At 60.0% G+C, this 21,913-nt stretch overlaps 1 protein-coding gene across 1 annotated transcript; it reads right to left on the minus strand.

Annotated features, from left to right (window-relative positions):
* Positions 1–9,474: 9,474 nt before the first annotated feature.
* Positions 9,475–15,063, minus strand: ANKRD54 (ankyrin repeat domain 54). Its single transcript, XM_056137592.1, has 8 exons — positions 14,673–15,063; positions 13,451–13,498; positions 11,005–11,103; positions 10,680–10,751; positions 10,359–10,406; positions 9,936–10,060; positions 9,737–9,844; positions 9,475–9,607 (listed from the first exon to the last, which is right to left on the minus strand). Exons 1-8 carry the CDS (start codon positions 14,992–14,994, stop codon positions 9,533–9,535), a joined length of 897 nt encoding a protein of 298 aa, XP_055993567.1. The 5' UTR covers positions 14,995–15,063; the 3' UTR covers positions 9,475–9,532.
* Positions 15,064–21,913: the final 6,850 nt, after the last annotated feature.

Below are 21,913 nucleotides of genomic sequence, written 5' to 3' on the forward strand. Positions count from 1 at the left end.
AGTCTTCCCCAGTCCTCACCAGCACGTTCTGCTCCATCAGCACCCCCCAAAACTCTCCCACTTCCCTTTGTCACTCCCCAACTTCTAGAACGACTCCACACTCCCTCTCTCCCCTTTCCTCCCCACTTTTATTTATTTTTGCGTTTTGGGTCACACCCAGTGATGCTCAGGGGTGACTCCTGGCTTTGCACGCAGGAATTACTTCTGGTGGGTATCCGGGGGACCTTATGGGATGCTGGGGATTGAATCCCAGTCAGCTGTGTGCAAGGCAAATGCCCTCCAACAATGCTGAGGGTTTCCTCCTGGCTTTGCACTCACGAATTACTCCTGGCGGTGCTTGGGGGACCATATGGGATGCCTGGGTTGGCCGCGTGCAAGGCAACCGCCCTACCCGCTGTGCTAATGTTCCGGCCCCCAAGTTCCTCACTTTTTAACTTTTCACCTTCACCAGCACCATTTCTGTCCAGCCTTGATTCAGAATCCAATGCCCCAGGAGCCAGCCCCGACCTCTGGAAGCATTTGGCCGCAGGCCTATTCCTCTGAGAAGCCCACCGGGACTGACTCCTACAGCCAGGCCCCAGCCTTGAGCTTTTGCTGGTCAGTAGACACCTGACCTCCCTTCTGCCCATCTTCCTCACCCAGGGTCATTTCAAAACAAACTTTAAGACGACTTTTGAAACAAACACGGGCTGCGGCTGGAGCCATAGCACAGCGGGGAGGGCATTTGCCTTGCACGCAGCCGACTGGGGTTCGATCCCCAGCATCCCATATGGTCCCCGGGGTACCGCCAGGGGTAATTCCTGGGCACAGAGCCAGGAGGAACCCCTGTGCATCGCCTGGTGTGACCCAAAAAGCCAAAAAAATAAAGAAAAAGAAGAAAGTGGGTGGGTGGGGGGGAATCTGCAGCCAAGCCAAGGGGGTTTGCTCCACTCTGCCAGCACTGAGCTCTCACTTCAGGCTGGGGCTTGCCTGGCACAGTGGAGCTGCGGGAGGGTGGCACTGTGTGCGCCGGGCTGAGCTGCCAGCATGGAGGGGTTAACCCATGGCAAAACCCATCTCCGGGAGCCAGATCAATGGGTTACTCACCGCCAATGGCTGAAGCAAGAGAGGCACCGGGCAGAAGAGCGGGCTGGTAGGGGAGGGGGCGGCAGGGGTTCTACTCCCCAGGGAGTACCCGAGTCGCGCCTGGCAGAGGAGGGGCTTTAAAGGAGCAGAGGGGGAAGGGAGACCGCCCCAACCTGCCAGGAGGCACCAGGATCGAGCTGGAGCCCAGAGCCTGGGTGGGGGTGGGTGTTTCCCATTCTGGGTGTTGGGGGGTGCTGCATGCAGAGTGGATGCAGGGTGGGGGTGTACATAGCCATCCGCTTTCTGACCACCTTGTCTTCGTTTGTCGCACTGCCCCAGAGGTGTCAGGCTGAGGGTGGGATCCACAGGTGGTGGCCGCTGTGGGCTGAACTGTGTAAATATCACAGCTTGTAAGTATCACGGGCGGCCTCCAGGCCGCGGGCTCTCAGGTAAGTGCTCTGCTGTGCCCGCACCACGCGCTCACCTCCGCCGGCAGCCTGGCCGGGCACTGCCTGGCCTATGCCAACTCCGGCCTCACCCCGCCCGTCTAGGCGCTGGACTCGCGCCACTTCCACGCGCGCCTCCGCCGCCGCCCCCCACGCCCACCCCGGGAGCGCCCAGCCGCCGCGGGACTCCGGCTGAGCCCCAGCTACGACCCCCGCCGCCCACCCCACCCCCACCCCGCCCTGACCATCTCTTGGAATAGACCTTCTGGTCTCCACACCCCGCGGCCCGCGCCTGCTCCGGTGACCGTTGTCTGGCACTGGCGAGCAGAAACGGAACCAGGGGCCGGTTGGGAAGCAGAGGCAGAGCTGGGGCGCGAGCCTCAATGGAGGTAGGGGGTCATGGGGCGCGCCCCCCACCCCTCAGTGCGGAGACTCTGCCCGTGGTGTCCATGGGGTTGGGGGCGCCCTCTTCCCATCCCCCTCCCCTCGGTCAGGGAAGCTCCTTGGACCTAGTGCAGGGGCCTTAGCTTAGCTTACACATGCTCTGACCTCTCTCCGCCTGGGTTCTGTCCGCTAATATCTGGGCTGGAGCAATAGCACAGTGGGTAGGGTGTTTGCCTTGTACTCGACTGACCCGGGTTCGATTCCCAGCATCCCATAGGGTCTCCCAAGTATCACCAGCAGTAATTCCTGGGTGCAGAGCCAGAAGTAACCCCTGTGCATCACTGGGTGTGACCCAAAAAAGCAATAATAATAATAATAATAATAATAATCACTATCACCGTCCTCCCGTTATTCATTGATTTGCTCGAGTGGACCCGGTAACATCTCCACTGTGAGACTTGTTGTTACTGTGTCTGGCATATCGAATACGTCACGCGGAGCTTGCCGGGCTTTGCCATGCGGGTGAGATACTCTCGGTAGCCTGCCGGGCTCTCCGAGAGGGGCGGAGGAATCGAACTCGGGTCAGCCGTGTTGACCGCGTGCAAGACAAATACCCTACCTGCACTCCAGCCCAATAATAATAATAACAATAATAATAATATCTCCAGAGTCAGGGTCCAGAGACAGCACAAGGCTGGAGGGACGCCTCCCAGTCAGCCAACCCTGGTCCAATCCCCGGCACCACTACGATGCCCTGATCCCCGCCAGCACAGAGCCAGGAGTAAGTCCTAAGTAGCGCTGGGTGTGGCCCAAAGGAGCCATTGAAATAATAATAAAATAAAATGGGGCCAGAGGAATAGTACAGCAGGTAGGGACCTTGCCTCGCATGTGGCCGACCCAGTTCAATCCCCGGCACCCCATATGGTCCCCTGAACCCACCAGGAGTGATCCCTAAGTGCTCCCACCAGGAGTAAGCCCTGAGCACCACCGAGTGTGGCCCAAAAAACAAACAGAAAAAATGATCCTCCACTTCTGAAAACAGACGAATAAGATAGAGATCACTAGATACAGATGGAGCTCATTGGTCCCATTTTACAGATGCTGAAATCAAAACTCAGAGGGGGCTAATGATTTGCCCAGAGCCCCCCGGCTTCTGTCTGGGTTCAGGGCACTGCTACCTGCTCTGGTTTTGGGGACTCTGTGGTGCAGGGGGTGGATTCCAGAGCCCCCAAGTGTGTCACACCCTGTCAGGCCTTGGAGCACCCCTGCCTTCTGCTAGCTAACACTCTTTTTGGGTCACACCCGGCGATGCACAGGGGTTACTCCTGGCTCTGCACTCAGGAGTTACTCCTGGCGGTGCTCAGGGGACCCTATGGGATGCTGGGAATCGAACCCGGGTCGGCCGCGTGCAAGGCAAACGCCCTCCCCGCTGTGCTATCACTCCAGCCCTGTCCCTCCTCTCCCGAAGAGCTCTGCTTCCGGTTCCTCTAGGTGTCAAGTTTTTTCTTGGTTTCCCCCCTCCTCCAAACTGGGGCTAGATGCCCTAGCAACTCTGGGTTCCCGGAGTTCCGGTTCCGGCCCACCCCTGTTCTTTCAGCCTACCCACACGTGTGTCCAGCCGAGGCCGGGAGGAGCCACTGGTGGGTCCCAGCTGGCGGCCCCTCGGCCCTCCTGGCCCAGCCGTGCGCGCAGCTGGGGCTCTGCGGCTGTGGGAAGCCACTAATGAACCAATAAATCAGTCTCCGAGCTGCAGAGACCTTCGCCTCCCGCGCGCCCTCCCCCCACACGCCAATAATGTTTATTAGCTTCTGGCCAGCGCCAGCCAGAGACCTTTCCCAGCTGCTGACACCCCCGAAGGAGGCAGTCGCTGGGCCCTCTCACCGCCTGCCACCTGCCACCGACCCCAGTCACGGTGGCAGCCCCCTGCTCAGCGGGAGGCTGAGACCCCCCTCTCTGGGGCGCCCAGTTTGACTGTCTGGCCCTTTTCTCCACCACTGACTCAGGCCAGAGCCTGGGGGCTGGGGGAGAGGGCCTCCCGGAAAGTAGGGGCACAGCCTGTCCATTACCCCTCGGACTCCCTTTGGAACCCCCAGCCACACCTCAGACTGGCACCAATTCAGCAGGTAAGGATGTCGCCTCCATTTTTAGTTTTTTTTTTTTCTCTTTGGGTCACACCCAGCGATGCACAGGGGTTACTCCTGGTTCATGCACTCAGGAATTCAGGAATTCCTCCTGGCCATACTCGGGGGACCCTATGGGATGCTGGGAATTGAACCCGGGTCGGGCCGCGTGCAAGGCAAACGCCCTCCCCGCTGTGCTATCACTCCAGCCCCTTGCCTCCATTTTTAGAAGCAAAAACTGCTGCTGTGGGCCTGAGCAGTACAGCGGGGAGGGTGTTCCCCTTGCATGTAGCTGACCTGGGTTCCATCCCCGGCATCCCATAGGGTCCCCTGAGCCCACCAGGAGTGACGCCTGAGTGCAGAGCCAGGAGTAAGCCCTGAGCATCGCTGGGTGGGACCCAAAGCAAACAAACAACCAGATGCTGGGCGATAACACAGGGGGTAGGTCATTTGCGTTTCACACAACTGAGTCAGGTTCAATCCCTGGCACCTCACATGGTCCCCCAAGCACCTCCAAGAGCAAGAGTGATCCCTGAGCACAGATCCAGGAGTAAGCCCTGAGCACTACCAGATGTGGCCCCAAAACAAAACAGAAGCTGGAGGACAGAGGATGTGACTGAGGTCAGGAGGTCGATGGTCAGTGTGCTGAGATTTCAAGCTGGACCCGAGGGCACTGGTCTGGGACATCTGGGGGCAGCTGGCGAGCCAGGGGGTCCTGGCACAATGTCCTGGGGCCAGAGAGATGGTACAGGACGGGGAGGGGAGGGGAGCTTTGCACGCTGCCAGCCTCTGTTCCTTCCCTGGGACCACATGTGACCCCTGAGCATGATCAGCGCTCACTCCTGAGCACAGAGCCAGGAAGGGCCCCTGAGCACTGCCAGGTGTGACCCTCCAAAAAAAGAAGTTCAGGGGCTGGAGCGATAGTACAGCGGGGAGGGCATTTGCCTTGCACATGGCCGACCCAGGTTCGATTCCCAGAATTCCATATGGTCCCCAAGTACCACCAGGGGTAATTCCTGAGTGCAGAGCCAGGAGCAACCCCTGAGCATCACTGGGTGTGACCCCCCCAAAAAAAAGAAAAAAAGAAGTTCAGTGTTCTGCAAGACTGAAGTGGGAGCACATGAGTGCCAGGAGCTGGCAGACCCTCTGCCACCCTGCAGGGTGTCACCAGTCACCTCTGGGGACTCTTCACAGGGAACCCCGGAATAGCCTCCCTCTGGGACGAGCAGGTGACCAGCTCCCCAGCAAGGCGCATCTCAGCCAGACTTTGGGACCCCAGAGTCTGGGGTGGGCGGACACAGTTGTCCAGGAACCCCCGCAGTGGCCTGGACCTCCTCCCCTCCACCAGCTGGTCACCTCTGCATGGCCCGGACCCCTGGCGGAGCTTCAGGGCCAGGCCAGAGGCTGCTCCGTGGGCCCAGGAAGGCCACCCAGGGCCTGGACCCAGAAACTGCATCTCAGCCAATCACAGTGAGATTGGCAGCCTGCTGCAAGGCGTGGGCTGGTCCCCGGGCACTGGGCCCACTGGCCGGAGCAGAAGCTGTCCTGCTTTGGCGCGGAGACTGTGAGGGCTAAGGGGCAGTGGCTTTGTTCACTGTTCACGGTAGCCTGGCACGCAGTTGCAGACTGGCCGCCGAAACCTGGCATGCAGCTGACTCAGTTTCAGTGCCCAACATCCCAGAAGGTCCCCTGAACTGCACGAGGAGTCATCCCTGAGCACAGAGCCAGGAGTCAGCCCCGAGCACCTCCAGATATGTTCCCACCAGTCCCCCACCAAACAATACCCCCCAAATCAGAGAGTGCTGGGGCCCAGCAGGAGAGGGGAATCGCTGGGAAGATAGGTGCCCCAGCATCTGCACCATCTGTGCTCACTGCCCTGTGCTCACTGCCTAGTGCTCACTGGCCTATGCTCACTGCCTAGTGCTCACTTTCCTGGGCTCACTGTCCTGTGCTCACTGCCCTGGGCTCACTGGCCAGTCCTCACTGGCCTGGGCGTCTAGGGCAGCCTCACTTCTGGGCCCAGGATCCTTCTGCAGCTCAGAGGCTGGGGGCATCCAGAGGAAGATCCAGCCCCCGGCACTGGCACTCATGTCCTACAGTGGAGGTCACTGGGCCCTTCTAGGGGGAGAGGAGGAGGCCAGCACAGCACCACAGCCCAGGCCAGCACAGGAACGGGGATCCCAGCGGGAAGTGAGGGGGTCGGAGCGGACCACAAGGGACCCTGTAAATCCTGACTGAAACTCAGTGTTGTCCAAGCAATGGGGAACCCACGAAGGTTTCAAGCTAAGGCGACCGGAGGCCCCCTAGGTTCAGTCCCTGACACCTGATATGGACCCCCGAGCCCACCAGGAGTGGCCTCCAGGTACCATCACTCATGAGAAAAAATAAACCCCAGACTCCACCAGATTGACGGTGGGGGTGGGGGGCTGGTTGGGGGTCGCACCCAGCTGACTCCGGGGTCCTCCTGGCTCCGTGCTCAGAGGATGATGCCGGGATGACGGGACTTCGCTAAACTTCTGTCTTGGGGCCCCGCTGTCGCCTGAGCCAACGCTTCCAGGCAGGGAGCTGGTGTGAGGACAGAGGGCAGGGTTCGAGGGGGCAGCACCAGCAGGGACCTGGTGCCTGGACGCTGAGGCATAGGGCAAAGGGGTCTCAGATGATGATGCCCCAGACTTGGGGTCCTGGGGGGCCGTGAGGATGCACGGGGAAAGGCTGGTGTGGGGGAAAGTGAGCTGGAAAATTTGGAGGTGGATGATCCCAGGGGTCCCGGTGAGGGACAGGCAGGGGGCAGGGGGTCCTGGACACCAGCTGGGTGGCGGGCCTGGCACTGGGCTTGCCAAATCTGTCTCCTCTGCTTTCGAGTCTGCAACTGGAGAAACTGAGGCCCAGAGGGGCGGAGTCACGGGCCGGGAGCAGAGCCCGTGCTCAGGCTGGCTGACTGGGGGCCCCGGAGGGAGGAGGGATGGGGAGGACGCACTGGAGAGGGGGGCACTGGGCACCCCCTCACGCCCTCCCTGTGCCCACCTCGGCAGGGCTGACCCTTGCCCGGGTCAGGGGGGCGCCACGAGGTCCCCTGCAGCCACAGACCCGCCTCCCCCAGCTCCAAGCTGCGGTCACTGCATCATCCATCAACTTCACAGGAGGGCGCCTCGCAGGCCGGGCGATCCGCTCCTTGGCACGCTGAGGTCTGGGTTGGGGCCGGCGGGGGGCTTGGAGCGGGTGGCCGGTGGAGGCTGGAGGTGGCGGCTGGTAGGGGCCGGGGGTGGTGGCAGGACTGTTTAGGGGCCAGAACCACCTCTGCTTTTGCGGGGGTTGGGGGGGCAGGCTCTGACTTGCAGAGGCGCTGGAGGGGAGGCAGCCGAGTCCCCGGCTCCCAGGTCGCCAGGCCAGGCTGGGGCGGTCTCCGCACGACCAGAGCACATGCCAGGTCCACTCCAAGGGGTACAGGGTGACAGGGTGGGCGTGGGCGGTGCCAGCCCAGGTCTGCAGAAGGACTTGGAGACCAGTCTGAGGCTATTCATCCTGCTGCTGTTTTTTTTTTTTCTTTTTGGGTCACACCCGGCATTGCTCAGGGTTTCCTCCTGCTCCGCACTCAGGAATTACTCCTGGCAGTGCTGGGGGGGGAGGGGGGGCACTATGGGATGCCGGGGATTGAACTTGGGTCTGCCGCGTGCAAGGCAAAAGCCCTCCCCGCCCTGCTATCGCGCTGGCCCTGCTGGTCATCTTTCTGGAAGTTTCTAGGAATCTCCTGACAGGCCCTGGTCTCTGCCCTCACACTGGGGAGGCCTGTCCGGGTATGCTGGTCCTTCAGGGGAGGCTGACCACCGAGGACATCCATCCCAGGGTCAGCCTCTCCTGAGCACAGGGAGGAGGCCCCGGCCCCGCCCCCCAGAGCAGGCTGCAGGCAGGGCACACCACCAGCTTTCCCTCTGCTGTCTTCGCGAGCTGCCGCTGGGACCGGAGCGATGGGCCACAGACTGTCCACACTCCGATTCTGTGCCAGTGCCCTGTGGCCAGTCTCTCCCTGCCCGGTACCCCCCGGGCTCCTGTCTGCTCATCCGTGCTGGCTGCCTCTTCACCCACCCAGCCCTGTTGCCCAGGGGTCAGTGCAATGGACACAAGCCACTGAAGACGAGCTGGTGGCGCTTCAGCCTCTCCTCCAGGCAGGAGTGTCCAGGCGTGCTTGCTGGGGAGAGGCCAGTGTCCCACCACCCTGTTCCTGGTCACAGTCATACCCGCTGCCGGATCTCAGGGGCCTCGGGGACGTGGTGCGGGGGGCATCTGGCACAGACGCCGGGTCTGGCCTGTTCTCTCTGGGCCCCGATTCTCTGCAGTCTCCTTGTGCGGGACCCGGGGGATGGTGGGCAGCCTGGCGTGAGCATGACCCTGGGTTCGATCCCTGCATTCTGGAGTGGCCCAGAGGTCAGCAGGAGCGGAGAGCAACGCCGGGTCCCACCAGGCCCCGCCAGGAACGCAGCAGGACAGAACCCTCTGCGCCCCTCATTCCTCACCCCGCTCCTCAGCGCTGGCGGGGGTTCAGCCCTGTCTGGCCCCACAGATCCTGTGACAGCTGGTCCCGTGGTTTCAATTTGGACCACGCAGGGACATGGGGGACAGGCTCTCCTCCCTGGGCAGTGAAGAGCACACAGACTGATGAGTAGCATCACAGGCCAGACGGAGGGGCACACCCGGGCTCACCTGGGCAGGGGGACGAGCCCTCGGGAGGTCTTCGTGTCTGTCCCGGGGCTGGGGCGACAGACGGACACACACTCCGTGGCTTAGAACAACACGGATTTATTCCCGCTGTGCTGGTGCCCTTCCAGGCCCAGTCCAGGATGCTGGCAGGCTCTGGGGCAGAAGCCCCCCTGCTTCGGGGCCTACAGCCCCCCCCCTTCTCCCGTCTCTCCAGCTGCATCTACCAAGGGTCCCTGGGACCACAGGGGCCACCCGGAAACGCGGCAGAGTTACTGTGTCCAGAATCTGAATGACTCCGGCGAAGTTCCTTCCGCCAGGCCAGGGGACAGAGGCAGGTGCTGGGAGCCGAAATGGGCACCCACCCACACTGCCCGCCACCTGTGTTTCGGTTTTCAGGCCACACCCAGCGGTGCTCAGGGCTTACTCCTGGCTCTGTGCTTAGGGATCACTCCTGGCAGGGTTGGGGGTGCCGGGGATCGAGCCCGGCTCGGCTGTGTCAGGCGAGTGCCTCAGCCCAGTACTATGGCCACCCTGCCCTGTGCTATCATCTCGGGGAGGAGAGGAGGGAGAGGGGGGTTGGCGGGGCCCTCCGGACTTTGGATTTCTAGGCTCGAGACACCCCCACCTTCCCTCTCCATTCCATGTTGGATGACAAAAGCCCCTGAAAGGTGCATGGCCCGCCAGGCAGGTAGGTCTGCGGTTGGGGGAAGAGGGTGAGCACACGGGCCTGGCCCCCCTGGTAGAGGGCTGAGGCCCGGCTGGGAGCGGCTCGGAGTGGGGGGTGAGCCCCGGGCCGCGGCGTCCGGGCAGGGGTCCTCGCCGCTACCTCTTGTCCACGCTCTGCATCTGCAGGCTCAGGGAGGTGAAGCTGGCCAGCAGGTCGGTGACCTCATCCACCTGTGGGGCGAGGCGAGGATGCTGGGGGTGCCCGGAGACCCGAAACCGGGTCCGGCCAGCAGTGGCCGCGTTGGGGTGAAGGGGTGGGTTGGGGGTGGGGGTGCTGCCCCCCCCACGCCGGGTGCTCACCTGCTCCCGGGTGCTGGTCATCTGCAGGCGGGAGCACAGGTCGTCCAGGCGGTCCCGCTGCTCGTGCCGCCCCAGGCGCGCCAGGTACTCCCGCAGCATCTGGATGATCTGGGCCGGAGGAGAGCGGCGGGGAGGAGGGGAGCACCGCGCCCCGAGTCTGGCACGGCGGGCGCCCCCCAGGCCCCAGCCCGGTGCTCACCTGCTTCACCTCCAGCCGCACGGCCTCCAGGCACTGGGCGTGGCCCTCCTGCAGGATGTTGAGCTTGGACTTGGCCAGGTGCAGGGGCGTGCGGCCGGCTCGGTCCAGGGCGTCCACGCGGGCCCCTGCGAGAGGGAGCGGCGGAGGTGAGCGGGCAGGGGGGGGCTGTCGGGGCGGAGACGGGAGCAGGGGGAGGGGCGGGGGGCAGGGGCAGGGGGCAGAGGCGGGGCGGGGGCGGGAGGGACAGGGAGGGGGCAGGGGGGCGGGAGCTGGGCGGGGGCGGGCCGGGGGCGGGGCTGGAGCAGGGGAGGGGCGGGGCTGGAGCAACGGCGGGGGCGGGGGCGGGGCCGGGGCGTGGGCGGGGACAGGGAGCCCGGCGGGGGCGGGGCGGGGGCGCGGGGCGGGGGCGCGGGGCGCACGTACCTCCGCGGAGCAGGGTGGTGATGACGGGGACGTGGTTGGTGCAGGCCGCTGCAGAACGGCAGGAAGTGAAGGGCCGGGCCGCGGGGGGCCGCGCGGGGGCCGCCCCCGGAGAAGGCGCGACCGCGGCCGCCGCCGCCCCCAGCCGTGGCCCCTCCCTCGCTCCCCGGCGCGGGCGGTGGGGGCTGGCGGCCGGCCCCGCCCCCCGAGCACCCTTGGGCGGGAGGCGCCGCTGCTCTCAGCCGGGCGGGTGCTCCCCGAGGTGCTCCCTGCGCTCGTCCTGGCCGGGCTCGCTCGCTCTCGCCTCCGCGGGGCGCCACTTACCCAGGTGCAGGGGCGTGTTCCCCAGCCCGTCCCGCTGGTTGGGGTCGGCCCCGTGGTCCAGGAGCAGCTGCACTGCAAGCAGAAGCCCCCGCGGGCCGTGAGAGCCGGGTGGGGGGGGCACCGGCGGGGCGAGCGGCCTGCTCGGGTGGGCCCCCGGGGGCGCGCCTGGCAGTCGGGACCCGACGCTGCCCCGCGGGACCCCGGGGGACCCGGGCAGGAAGGGGCCTGAGGCAGCTCCTGCCGCTGGGGCCCGAGGTGGCGCCCCCCCCCACCCCCCACCGTGTCCAGGCGGTCCCGGCCCCGCGGGTCGGGGGTCCCCACTCACCGATGCGGTCGTTGCCGTTGCAGGAGGCGAAGTGCAGGGCGGTGCGGCCCTTGTCGTCGGCCGAGCAGGGGTCCGCGCCCTCCTCCAGCAGACGCTGCACTGGCGGCCCAACGGGGGGTGGGGTGGCATCAGCGCCCAGCCCGGGGTGGGGGAGCCCAGGACCCGCGACTAAGGGGTCATTCTCCCCGGCGGGGGGGGGGGGTAGTGTTCGTGACCTGTCGGGGGTGAGCTCGGGGCTGGGGGGCAGAACCCAGAATGTTCCGCACCAGGGACCCGGCCAGGTTAGATCCCTGGTGCCCGATCTGGTCCCCTGGTCCCCTGGGCACAGAGCCAGGAGTAACTCCTGAGCACAGCCAGGTGTGGCCCCAAACGAAAACCAAATTGTTTCTCCCCCTTGGAGGAGCCTCAGAGGCGCCCGGAATGGGACCCGTTACCTCCCGGCTGGCGGCTTCTCGCCGTGGCCTCTCTCGGGGCTCCTGGGGCAGCGCCCAGACTAGGAGGCGCAGGCAGCCGTGGACACTAATGGACAGGAAATGACTTCTCCGCAGGGACGGGAGCATCATTACCAAATTGGCGGTGGTGGGGGGGGGGGGGTGAGTGTGTGCTGGGTCGTAGTTTAGAGAAAACGCTGCCGTCTCCTCCCCAGCAGAGCTCCCAAGGGCCTGCACGCGGCCTCCCGGGAGGCCTAAGCGCCCACCCCCACCGGGTCCTGGTCCAGGCTGGAGGCTCTGGATGGGCACTGCCCAGCCTGCCCGGCCCAGGATACCCTCTGGCTCCATCCCTGAGGCCCGGGGGAAGGGTCTCTGCAGGCCAAGCCTGGCGGGGTTCCCTGGCCCCCTTTCCCCGGAGCCCCTGGGAGCCAGCACCGTTCTACTAACATCAGCCACTACCGGAAGCTGAATCCGGGCAGGCGACCAGGGGGGCCTCCGGGCACCCCAGGGCACAGCCACTCACTCCCCTAAAGGCCGGCAGGACAGAGCCGGGGCACCAAGGCCAGCTCCACCCCATGCTGGGCGTGGGTGGAGACCCTCTGGGGGAGCACTTCAGCAACGAAGACCCACACCGGTCGGATGGGGGGCCCCAGGTGGGGGACACTGAGCAGTTGTGTGGACACACTGCACGTCCGGGGGCAAAATCGACTCTGTCCCATTCCCACAGAGGCAGGAGGGGGTTGACGTGACCATGCTGAGGGCCAGGAGGTGGCTCGGGGTGACACGTGTGACTGCCAGTGTGAGAGCCTTGGCTCCACCCCAATACCTGAACTGTAAAGTCTCTGGTCAGGGGGTCCGAGGGATGGTACAATGGGTTGGCCACTTGCCTTGCACTTGGACAACCCAGGTTCGATCCCCAGCATCCCCGGAATGGTCCCCTGAGCCTCACCTGGACTGATTCCTGAGTGTGGAGCCAGAAGGACCCCCTGAGCACCGTTGGGTGTGGCCCCAAAATATACATATATATGTATATGTGTATATGCTGGCAAATATAATTTTTTTCCTTTTTTTTTTCCCGGGGTGAGGGGGCACCTCGCTGCAGTGTCAGGGATTAAACCAGGTTGGCTACATGCACGGTAAGTGCCTTCCCAGTTATACTAGTATCTGTAGTTGGTTTGTTTGTTTTGCTTTTTGGGTCACACCCGGCGATGCACAGGGGTTATTCCTGGCTTGTGCTCAGGGGACCATATGGGATGCTGGGAATCGAACCTGGGTTGGCCGCTTGCAAGGCAAACACCCTAGCCACTGTGCTATCACTCCAGCCCCTAGTGCTCTGTAGTTGGAAATCAGTCGTGTGGGGTATTTTTTGTTTGTTTGTTTATTTTGTTTTTCTGCCACCCCAAGTGATCTTCAGGGCTAACTCCTGGCTCTGTGCTCAGAGATCACTCCTGGCAGGATGCAGAGATCAAACCAGGGTTAGTCGCATGCAAGTGAAGCACCTTCTCTGCCGCGCTATCTCTTTGGCCCTTATTTTTAACTTTTCTGGGAAAAGCAATCTAGGTTGCTGTTCAAATATTCCCCGCACTGGGTAGATGACTCAAAGGGCTGGAGCGCATGCTCTGACCCTCAACACCGCATGGTCCCTCTCAGGCTGGGTGGGGCCCCCTCACCCCCCAAAAAAACAAATCAAAACAACCAGTATTCCATATATAGGTATTTATATATTTTTTGGTTTGGGGCCACACCCAGCAATGCTCAGGGGGACCATATTACTCCTGGGAGTGCTTGGGGGACCATACGGGATGCTGGGGATCGAACCTGGGTCGGCCACGTGCAAGTCAGAAGCCCTCCCCACTGTGCTGTCCAGTTCATGGAAAAGAGCAAGTGGAGAGCTAGAGTGTCCACTGCTGGGGCAGCTCACTGGGGCACGTCCAGCTCCTGGAGGTATGCAGGGCACCCCCCTTCTGCATACCTTCTCTGTCCCCACCCAGCGTTAGAGCCACTCGGCAGCTCACCTGTTTCCACGTCGTTGGCATTGGCTGAGTCCCTCAAGCGCTTCAGAGCTGTGAAGAGGGTAGGGAGGTCAGTCAAGACCACACATCCAGGGGGCCGAAGCAATAGTCTAGCGGGGAGGGCATTTGCCTTGCACGTTGCCAATCTGGGTTCGATTCCCAGCATCTCATATGGTCCCCCGAGCACCGCCAGGAGTAACTCCTGAGTGCAGAGCCAGGAGGAACCCCTGTGCATCGCCAGGTGTGACCCAAAAAGACACCCCCCAAAAAAAAGACCACACATTCAGGGGCTGGGCCTGGGGTGGTACCGTGGGCCGGGCACCTGCTTTGCATGTAGAGACCCACAGTTCCATCAGAGTGGCCTAGAGTTCCAAGCACTTCCGGGTGTAGACCCCCTCCCCCCCCAACAGTAAAGGAGGGGTTGCAGAGACAGCACAGCAGGTAGTGTGCTTGCCTTGCATGTGGCCAACCTGGGTATGATCCCCAGCACCCCACAAGTCCCCACCCCCCACCCCCAGCAACACCACGAATGATGCCTGAGTGCAGAATCAGGAGTAACCCTTGGGAATCGCTGGGTGTAACGGTTCTAGATTTCAATGAATTATGGAAGAATTCCAAACGACCGCAGAAAGGGCAGGGAGAGACTGGTCAGAGGGCTGCGTGCACACCTTGCAGCGCGGCAGGAGGGGGTTTGATCCCGGACACTGCAAGGTCCCCCAACACTGCTGGGCGCAAACCCGAGCAGAGATGGGAGTAGGCCCAAGCGCCAGAGGTCCGAAACGCCCCCCCACCAAAAAAAACACCCAAAACCTACCAGGTCCTGCACCAATGTCTGTGGCGCATGCATAACCATTCCGCGTATTCATCCCCTCCTTAATGCTCACGACATCCTATGCAAAGTGCTCCCTGCACCCATTTTACAGGTGAGGACAGGGAGGCTACTCGCTCTCCTTAAGGCTGGACCTGAGGTTGCGCAATCCAGTCTGAGCTCGGAAAGGAGTCGGGGGGGGGGGGGGGGGGCGAGGAGGGGGGAAGCGCTGGCTAGCGGTCCAGCTCAGGGATGCGCACAGCATCCTCCCCACCTTTTGTTTTTTTAAACCTACTCACCGCCCCCGGGGCACGAAGCAAGGTCCCTAAGCTCCCGCTTAAGTTCCTAAGCTCGCGCTCAAGCCCGGGGCGGGGGGTCCCCGGGATGGCGGGGGTCGGGGGGGGGTCCCGTGCTCACCGTGCGCCTCCCGGCCGGTGGGCCCCGCGCGGCGATGCGCGCGCGCGCGCCGCAGCCGGCCGGCGGGGACCTTGCCGCGCAGCTCGTCGCGGGGCTCGGCGTCCTGCTGCCACAGGACGTGCAGGTAGCGCAGCGGGGACTGGGCCCCGCCGGACGCCCGGCCCGCCAGGCCCGCGCCGCCGTCCAGCGCCGAGCCCAGGTCGGCGAAGGAGAAGAGGCCCTCGGCGCCCGTCAGGGGCTCGGGCGCCACCGCGCACTCGCCCTCGGAGCTCGAGCGGCCCGAGCGCGGCTCGTCGTCCGCGCCCCCGGCGGCGGCTGCCATGGCAACGAGCCGGCGCGGGCCGGGCCGCCGAGCCTCGCTCCCGACCCGCCAACGACGGGCCCGCGTCCCTCCGCCCCGAGCCGCGCTGTCAGCCGCCGAGCGGGCGGGCCCCCGGCCGGCAACCACGGCAACCGGGCGGGGGCGGGACCGGGAGCGCGCAGGGCCAATGAGGGCCCTCCGGCCCGGGCCCCGCCCACCGCGGGGGCACGGCGCGGGCGCTGGCATTGGCCGCCGGCCACGTGACTGACGGAACCAGAGGCCAATCGCTCGCAAGGGCTGTCCCCGCCCTCCTCGTACGGCGCTACGGCAGCGAATGAAACAACTTTCATTCTTTCCTCTTTTCGACTATTTCCCCGACCCGTCGGATCATGGGAAAGATAACGGACAGATGCCTGAGCCAATCAAATCAAGATGTTCTGCAGCCAATCACAAAGAAGCCACGCTGGGGCGATGGAGGATTTGGATCTATTCTAATCAATGAACGTAGTTGGAAAACCACACACACGCACACACACATAAACACACGCACGCGTATAAAAAAGCAGGGAAATGAAGTCGATTTCCACTATGATAGATCTCTAGACTTCTTTTTATTATTATTTTTTTTTTTAGAAAGTTAACTTTATTTTATTTTTGCTTTTTGGGTCACACCCGGCAATGCACAGGGGTTACGCCTGGCAGTGCTCGGGGGACCACATGGGATGCTGGGAATCGAACCCGGGTCGGCCGCGTGCAAGGCAAACGCCCTTCCCGTTGTGCTATCTCTCCAGCCCGCAGGTCTCTAGACTTCTTGATCTCTGATTTACAAAGGATTACAGTGCAGCGAATTCACACAGTCCCAAGCCGCACTGAGTATTTAGTGACTCAGACAGCCACTCACTGAGGCAGGTTACGCTCTGACCCCGTGCTCCAATATCAGACAACAGTTTGGTAACCCCTTTCGGTTCAGAGTTTTCTACGTATTTTCACAACCCTAGGGGCGGGACTCGCGCCTTACACATGACCCATCGGGGTTCTATTCTCTGTGTTCCATATGGTCCCCCAAGCACCATCAGGAGTGATCCCTGAGTGCAGAGCCAGAAGTCAGCCCTGAGCTAGATCTGTGTGATTTAACCCTTCAACCACCCACCCTTTTACACCACAGACACGTCTATAAGGCAGGCAGAGTCATCATTCTTTTTTTTTCTTTTTTAAATTTTTATTAGTGAAACACCATGAGGTACACTTGTAGACTTACAAACTTTTGTGCTTAGTTTCAGTTATACAGTGATCGAGTACCCATCCCTCCACCAGTGCCCATTCTCCACCACTACTGATCCCAGTATCCCTCCCACCCCACCATCCCCCCATCCCACCCTGCCTCTGTGGCAGGGCATTCCCTTTTGTTTTCTCTCTCCTTTTGGGTGCTGTGGTTTGCAAAAGAGGCATTGAGTGACAATCATGTTCGGGACCCATTTCTTACAAATTTTTGTGCTTGGGTTTCAGTTATACATGATCGAGTACCCATCCCTCCACTAGGACCCATTCTCCACCACCACTAATCCCAGTATCCCTCCCACCCCCATCCCCCCCATCCCACCTTGCCTCTGTGGCAGGGCATTCCCTTTTCTTCTCTCTCTCTCGTTTTGGGTGCTGTGGTTTGCAAAAGAGGCATTGAGTGGCAATCCTGTTCGGTCTATAGTCTACTTTCAGCATGCATCTCCCATCCTGGGCGGATCTTCCCAACACCCTTTATTCGGTGTTCCCTTCTCTATCTGAGCTGCCTTTTCCCCTAGTATGTGCGGCTGGCCTCCAAGCCATGGAGTAAATCTCCTGGTATTTATCTTGGCCATTCTTGGGTGTTAGTCTCCTATTTTGTTACTTTATGTTCCCCAGATGAATGCAATCTTTCTGTCTGTCCCTGTCTTTCTGACTCATTTCGCTTAGCATGATACTTTCCATGTAGTACCACTTGTATGTAAATTTCACAAAGTCATCACTCTTAATAGAAGAAGAACTGAAGCCAGAAAGCTTTGTCTTACTCGTGGGAGGGCCCCCCCCCAAAGGGTTATTCTCTTGTCCCGCAGAAGCTCAGGGTTGCAGCCCATGTTTTCCAGGTGGAGGCTGGGTTCCATCCCACACTGAGCTGGTAGAGGCTGCCCAGTAGCCCCCCAATCAGCACCACCTGGATGGGTCCCCGAAGGAGAGGAGAAAGAAGCCAAGACCAAAAACAAAGCTTGACTTTTCTCTGTCTGGAAGCACTTTTAAATTTTGCAATTGTAACTGTCACTGTCCTCCCATTGTTCATAGATTTGCTCTAGCGGGCCCAGTAACATTGTGAGGCTTGTTACTGTGTTTGGCATATTGAATATGTCACGGGTAGCTTGCCAGGGTTTGCCGTGCGGGTGAGATACTCTCGGTAGCTTGCCGGGCTCTCCGAGAGGGGCGGAGGAATCGAACTCAGGTTGGCCATGTTGGCTTCCGTGCAAGGCAAACGCCCTACCCACTGTGCTATCGCTCCCGCCCGCAATTGTAACAAGCTGGAGAAATAGTTCAAGGGGCTGAACAAGGGCCCTGGGCCACCAGAACGCAGAGCCTGGAGTAGCCACTGAACCCAAGTGAGGCTCCAAAAAAAGCATAAACTTTTGTTCATTGTACTTTTATGTTTGGGTCTTGTGTTGTGTCCAGGGCTAATCCCAGGGCCTCCCACGTGCCAGGCAGTGCTCAACTGTGAGCTATATCACAGACCTTGCTAAAGCACATTGAGAAAAGTGTTCACTGAACTCTCCTCCTCTGCCCCTTAAGGACAAATGACAAATGCCACTGTTTGTAGCTGGAAAGAAACATTGGCCATATAGGACCAGCGAGATAGTACAGTAAGACACTTGCCTTGATCTCTAGCAAGCAATATGGTCCGCTAAGCACCAATAGGAGTGATTCCTGAGTGCAGAGCCATGAGTCCTGCACACACACCTTTAGGTGTGACCCAAAACCCCAAACAAAAAGGAACAAAACATTGGCTAAATATCCTTTGCCATTTGCTTGGGCAGTGTATCTGTGTGTGTGTGTGTGTGTGTGTGTGTATGTATTATACAGTGTGCAGATCAGGAAATTGGGGTCCTTGAGATGTTACAGAAACTACCTGAGAGTATGGAGGTAATAGTAAGTGGGTAGGGTGTTGGCTTTGCATGCATACAATCTGAGTTCAATCCCTGGCACTGCATACGGTCCCCCGAGCCCACCAAGAGTGATCCCTGACTGCAGAGCCAGGAGTAGGCACTGAGCATTGCTGAGCGTGTCTCCAAACGAAATGGAACAAAATGAAAAGGGCAAGTAGGGAAGATCTGGTTGTTTTCTACTTTTTTGGTTGGTGGGCTCCTCCCTGAGGTCACTTCCAGTTTGAATTCCTGTAGCCTGAGCACCTGCTGCCCCCCACTCCCACCCCGTGCCCCCTCCAGGGCCCAGGCTCAGCTGCCCTGCTCTGGAGACAGAAACTTGCAGGACAGCCATGAACTGGAAACTGAAGAGCAGTCTTGGGAAGCTGAGCTTCAAAGCAACCGGGGGAGTCCTTAAGCTCCACCTAACGGCCTTTTGGCGCCACGATTTCCTGCCTCAAATCCCAGGCTACATAAGATCAAAAGTTCAAGTGCAGCTTTTCGGCTCTAAATCCTCACAGCCTCTCTCCCAGGTAAAATTATTCCCAGAGCCTTGGTCAGCTCACAGCTTCTCATGCTTTCAAGGTCAGCTTGGCCTCAAGCTGGGGAGTGTTTCAAAACCACTCACCCCCGCATGCAGACATTGGGGAGTCTAAATGGGCTTTCAGGAGCTTGGGGTGGGGGCAGAGGGGTATTTGAAAACAGACTTAATGTGTTGCCAAGCAAATCCATGGTCAGAGGTTCTATGCAATTCTCTGAATGGAGATAGGGAGAAATTGTATTCATTTATTTTTGGATTTGGAGGTCACAGCCAGCAGTGTTAGGGGTAGGGGGGATGGGGGGTGGGGTGATGTCCTATCAGGGATCAAACCTGGATCTCCTGCATGCAAAGCCTGTGGTCAGCCTGGTAAGTTATCACTTTGGTAGTACTTTTTTTTTCATTTTGGTCCACTTGCTGCAATTTTCAGGGGTTCTTAAGGACCTTGTTGGAGGGAAGTGGGTACTCTCGTGGTTTTGGGTGTGGGGTTGAAATGATGTATATGGACAATATTGGAAATCACAGTACTTCAATAAAGATTTTTTTAAAAGAACAATAATGAGGATGAATAAATATGTTTAGAAAAATTGTTTAATTCAACGGGGAGAAATGAAAAGGTGACAAGTAAAATCCAGATATGGATGTTAATTATCCTATTATTTATTTTCACATATATATAAAACTATGCATGTTAAAGCTTTGGGGACTGGAGAGGTAGTATTGGGGTTACCGTGCTTGCCTTGCATGCAGCTGACCTTGGGATCAGGAGCACCAAAGGCTCCCCAGAACACTATACAGAGGAAGTTCCAGCAGAAGTAGGTGTAGCACCCCCCAACTGCCTCCCATAGATTAAATATACTTTTTTTCCCCATTTTCCTTTTTGGGTCACATCCGGCAATGCTCAGGGGTAACTCCTGGCTCTGCACTCAGGAATTACTCCTGGCGGTGCTCAGGGGACCATATGGGGATGCTGGGAATCGAACCTGGGTCAGCCGCATGCAAGGCAAACACCCTACCCGCTGTATAATTGCCCTCACCCCAATTAAATATACTTTGATCTTTTTTTGGGGGGAGGGCTCACCTTTGTGCTCAGAGCTAACTTCTGGCTCTGCACTCAAAAATCACAGGGCAGAGTGGTGTTGGGGGGGGGGACCGTATGTGATACCTAGGATAGAATCTGGGTCAACTGTGGGCGAGGCAAATGCCCAACCTGTTCCACTACTGCTTGAGCCCCCACTCTCATCTTCTCCTAATATGAGAACAATTTTGTATCATTTTCCGTGAGACTGGAGAGATAATTTAGTCTTTCTCCAGCATGTTATATAAAGATTTTCATTTTGGGGACCGGAGAGATAAGCAGGTAAGCTGCTTGCTTTGCATAAGGCAGAGCTGGGTTGGACCCCTGGCACTGCATTTGGTCCCCTGAGCCCTGCCAGGAGTGATCCCTGAGGAGAGAGACAGGAGTAAGCCCTGAGCATCACTGGGTGAGGCCCCAAAACAAAAACAAAACTGAAATTCACTTGATTCCTACAAGTCCTTGTGGATAAAGCCATGAACATTCGGAAAATCCCTGTTGCAGCTGGACACAACATGTGAATCTGGTACATGTCACCTCGGACGTGAAGGGATGAGTGTCCCAAGACAGATTTCCCTAGGGACGTTGCCTGTGGCGTCCGCCGTAAATAGATCTCAAATTGACAAGAAGAGAGCAAAATCCAAGAGCATCTTTTGGGGATGGGCGGGGTGGGCTCCGAAGGTGTTTGAGGCCACACCTAGCACTGCTCCGGGATCATTCCTGGAGATGCAGAAACCCCGGGACGGTGTAGGATGGAGGTTTACCGCAAGCAAGAGACCCCCGCTCTGGACACAGTCTCCAGCACGCAAGAGACCCCCCCCCCCCCGCTCTGGACACAGTCTCCAGCACGCAAGAGACCCCCCCCCCCCGCTCTGGACACAGTCTCCAGCACGAAAGAGACCCCCCCCCCCAGCTCTGGACACAGTCTCCAGCACGCAAGAGACCCCCGCTCTGGACACAACTCTCCAGCCGGTGGCTTTAAGCGATTGCAACAAAAATAATACTTTTGCCCCAGGAATCCAGACCAGTCAGTGGCAACAGGAAAGGCAATGTCTCCGTGGGAAAAACAAGGGCCTTTTGTGGGACAAGAGGACGCGGAAGCTGAAGTCCAGAGGGTCCGATGCCCACTGATTCTGTCCGTTGGCGACAGAGACGCAGAGCCTTGCAGAGCTGCTGGCCAGGAGGAAAAGCGGACGGGCACTCGGCGGCGTTCGGATCACTGGTCCAAGCACCGGTCTGCGGGGTGGTTTTCGAGAAGCCCGTCCTAGCTCGTGCTTGGCCGGGGCTGGAAGCTGCACGAGCGCGCGGGTTCCAAACACGCCCCCCCAGGAGCTATAGCACAGCGGGGAGGGCGTTTGCGTTGCACGCGGTCGACCCGGGTGCGATTCCCAGCACCCCACAGGGTCCCCCGAGCACCGCGGGGAGTAATTCCTGAGTGCACGAGCCAGGAGTAACCCCTGTGCATCGCCGGGTGTGACCCAAAAACCAAAAACCAAACCAAACACCTCCCCAGCCTGAACGCCGCGCGACCCGAACGCGGGCCCCGGCAGCCTCTGCGGCTGCACGGCATAGGTGGCCTCATCTTTGCCTGCTCAAACCTGAACGTCCAGAGTCACGGGGCGCCTTTCCTCAGTTTCCTCTCCCCGCAAGAGGCCAACTATAACGTGGGAACAAACTGACTTTCATGCCCCATAAGTCTCGTCTTCCAAAGCTAGGACGTTTGTCCACGTTTCTCAACACAGGCAAAGCCGCTCAAGCCTAAACTCCAAATTAGGTCCCCGCCACCCCCCCACCCCAACACACGCGTTAAAGTCGGCTGGGGGGGGGCGTGGAGGAGGGAGAGGAAAAACGCTGTCAGCCATCTTTGGTGTGGCGGTGCTCCAACTTTCTCTTCGGCCAGCTTTTATTTTATTTTATTGTTTCCGAGTCTCCTTCACGCCGACTTCACGCGAAGCACGACAGACTACTTCCTTTCATCCGTCCGCGTGTGAAAAAAGAAGGGAGATAACGGGTGTGTCGTCGCGTTTCCGCCCTTCCTAACGTGGCCGCCTCGGCACCGCCGGCGGCGCTGGAAGCACTTCCGGTTTCCCGGCAGGCTCCGCGCGTTGGGGCTTCCGGGCTTCCGGCCTCGTGACGCCGCGGCCGGCCGCTCTTTTTCGCTCTCTCCGGCGA

This window comes from Sorex fumeus, unplaced genomic scaffold (assembly GCF_029834395.1).
Source record: "Sorex fumeus unplaced genomic scaffold, SorFum_2.1 ptg000125l, whole genome shotgun sequence".
NCBI classification, from domain to species: domain Eukaryota; kingdom Metazoa; phylum Chordata; class Mammalia; order Eulipotyphla; family Soricidae; genus Sorex; species Sorex fumeus.

What these genes read in the sequence shown, in the direction of transcription:
- ANKRD54 (XM_056137592.1), bottom strand. Translation starts at nt 14,994, where the DNA reads ATGGCAGCCGCCGCCGGGGGCGCGGACGACGAGCCGCGCTCGGGCCGC. An exon ending in CACCGGCCGGGAGGCGCACG is followed by an intron (nt 13,499 to 14,672) that starts GTGAGCACGGGA and finishes CCCTCTTCACAG; the next exon opens with CTCTGAAGCGCTTGAGGGAC. An exon ending in TGCGGCTGGAGGTGAAGCAG is followed by an intron (nt 9,845 to 9,935) that starts GTGAGCACCGGG and finishes CCTCCGGCCCAG; the next exon opens with ATCATCCAGATGCTGCGGGA.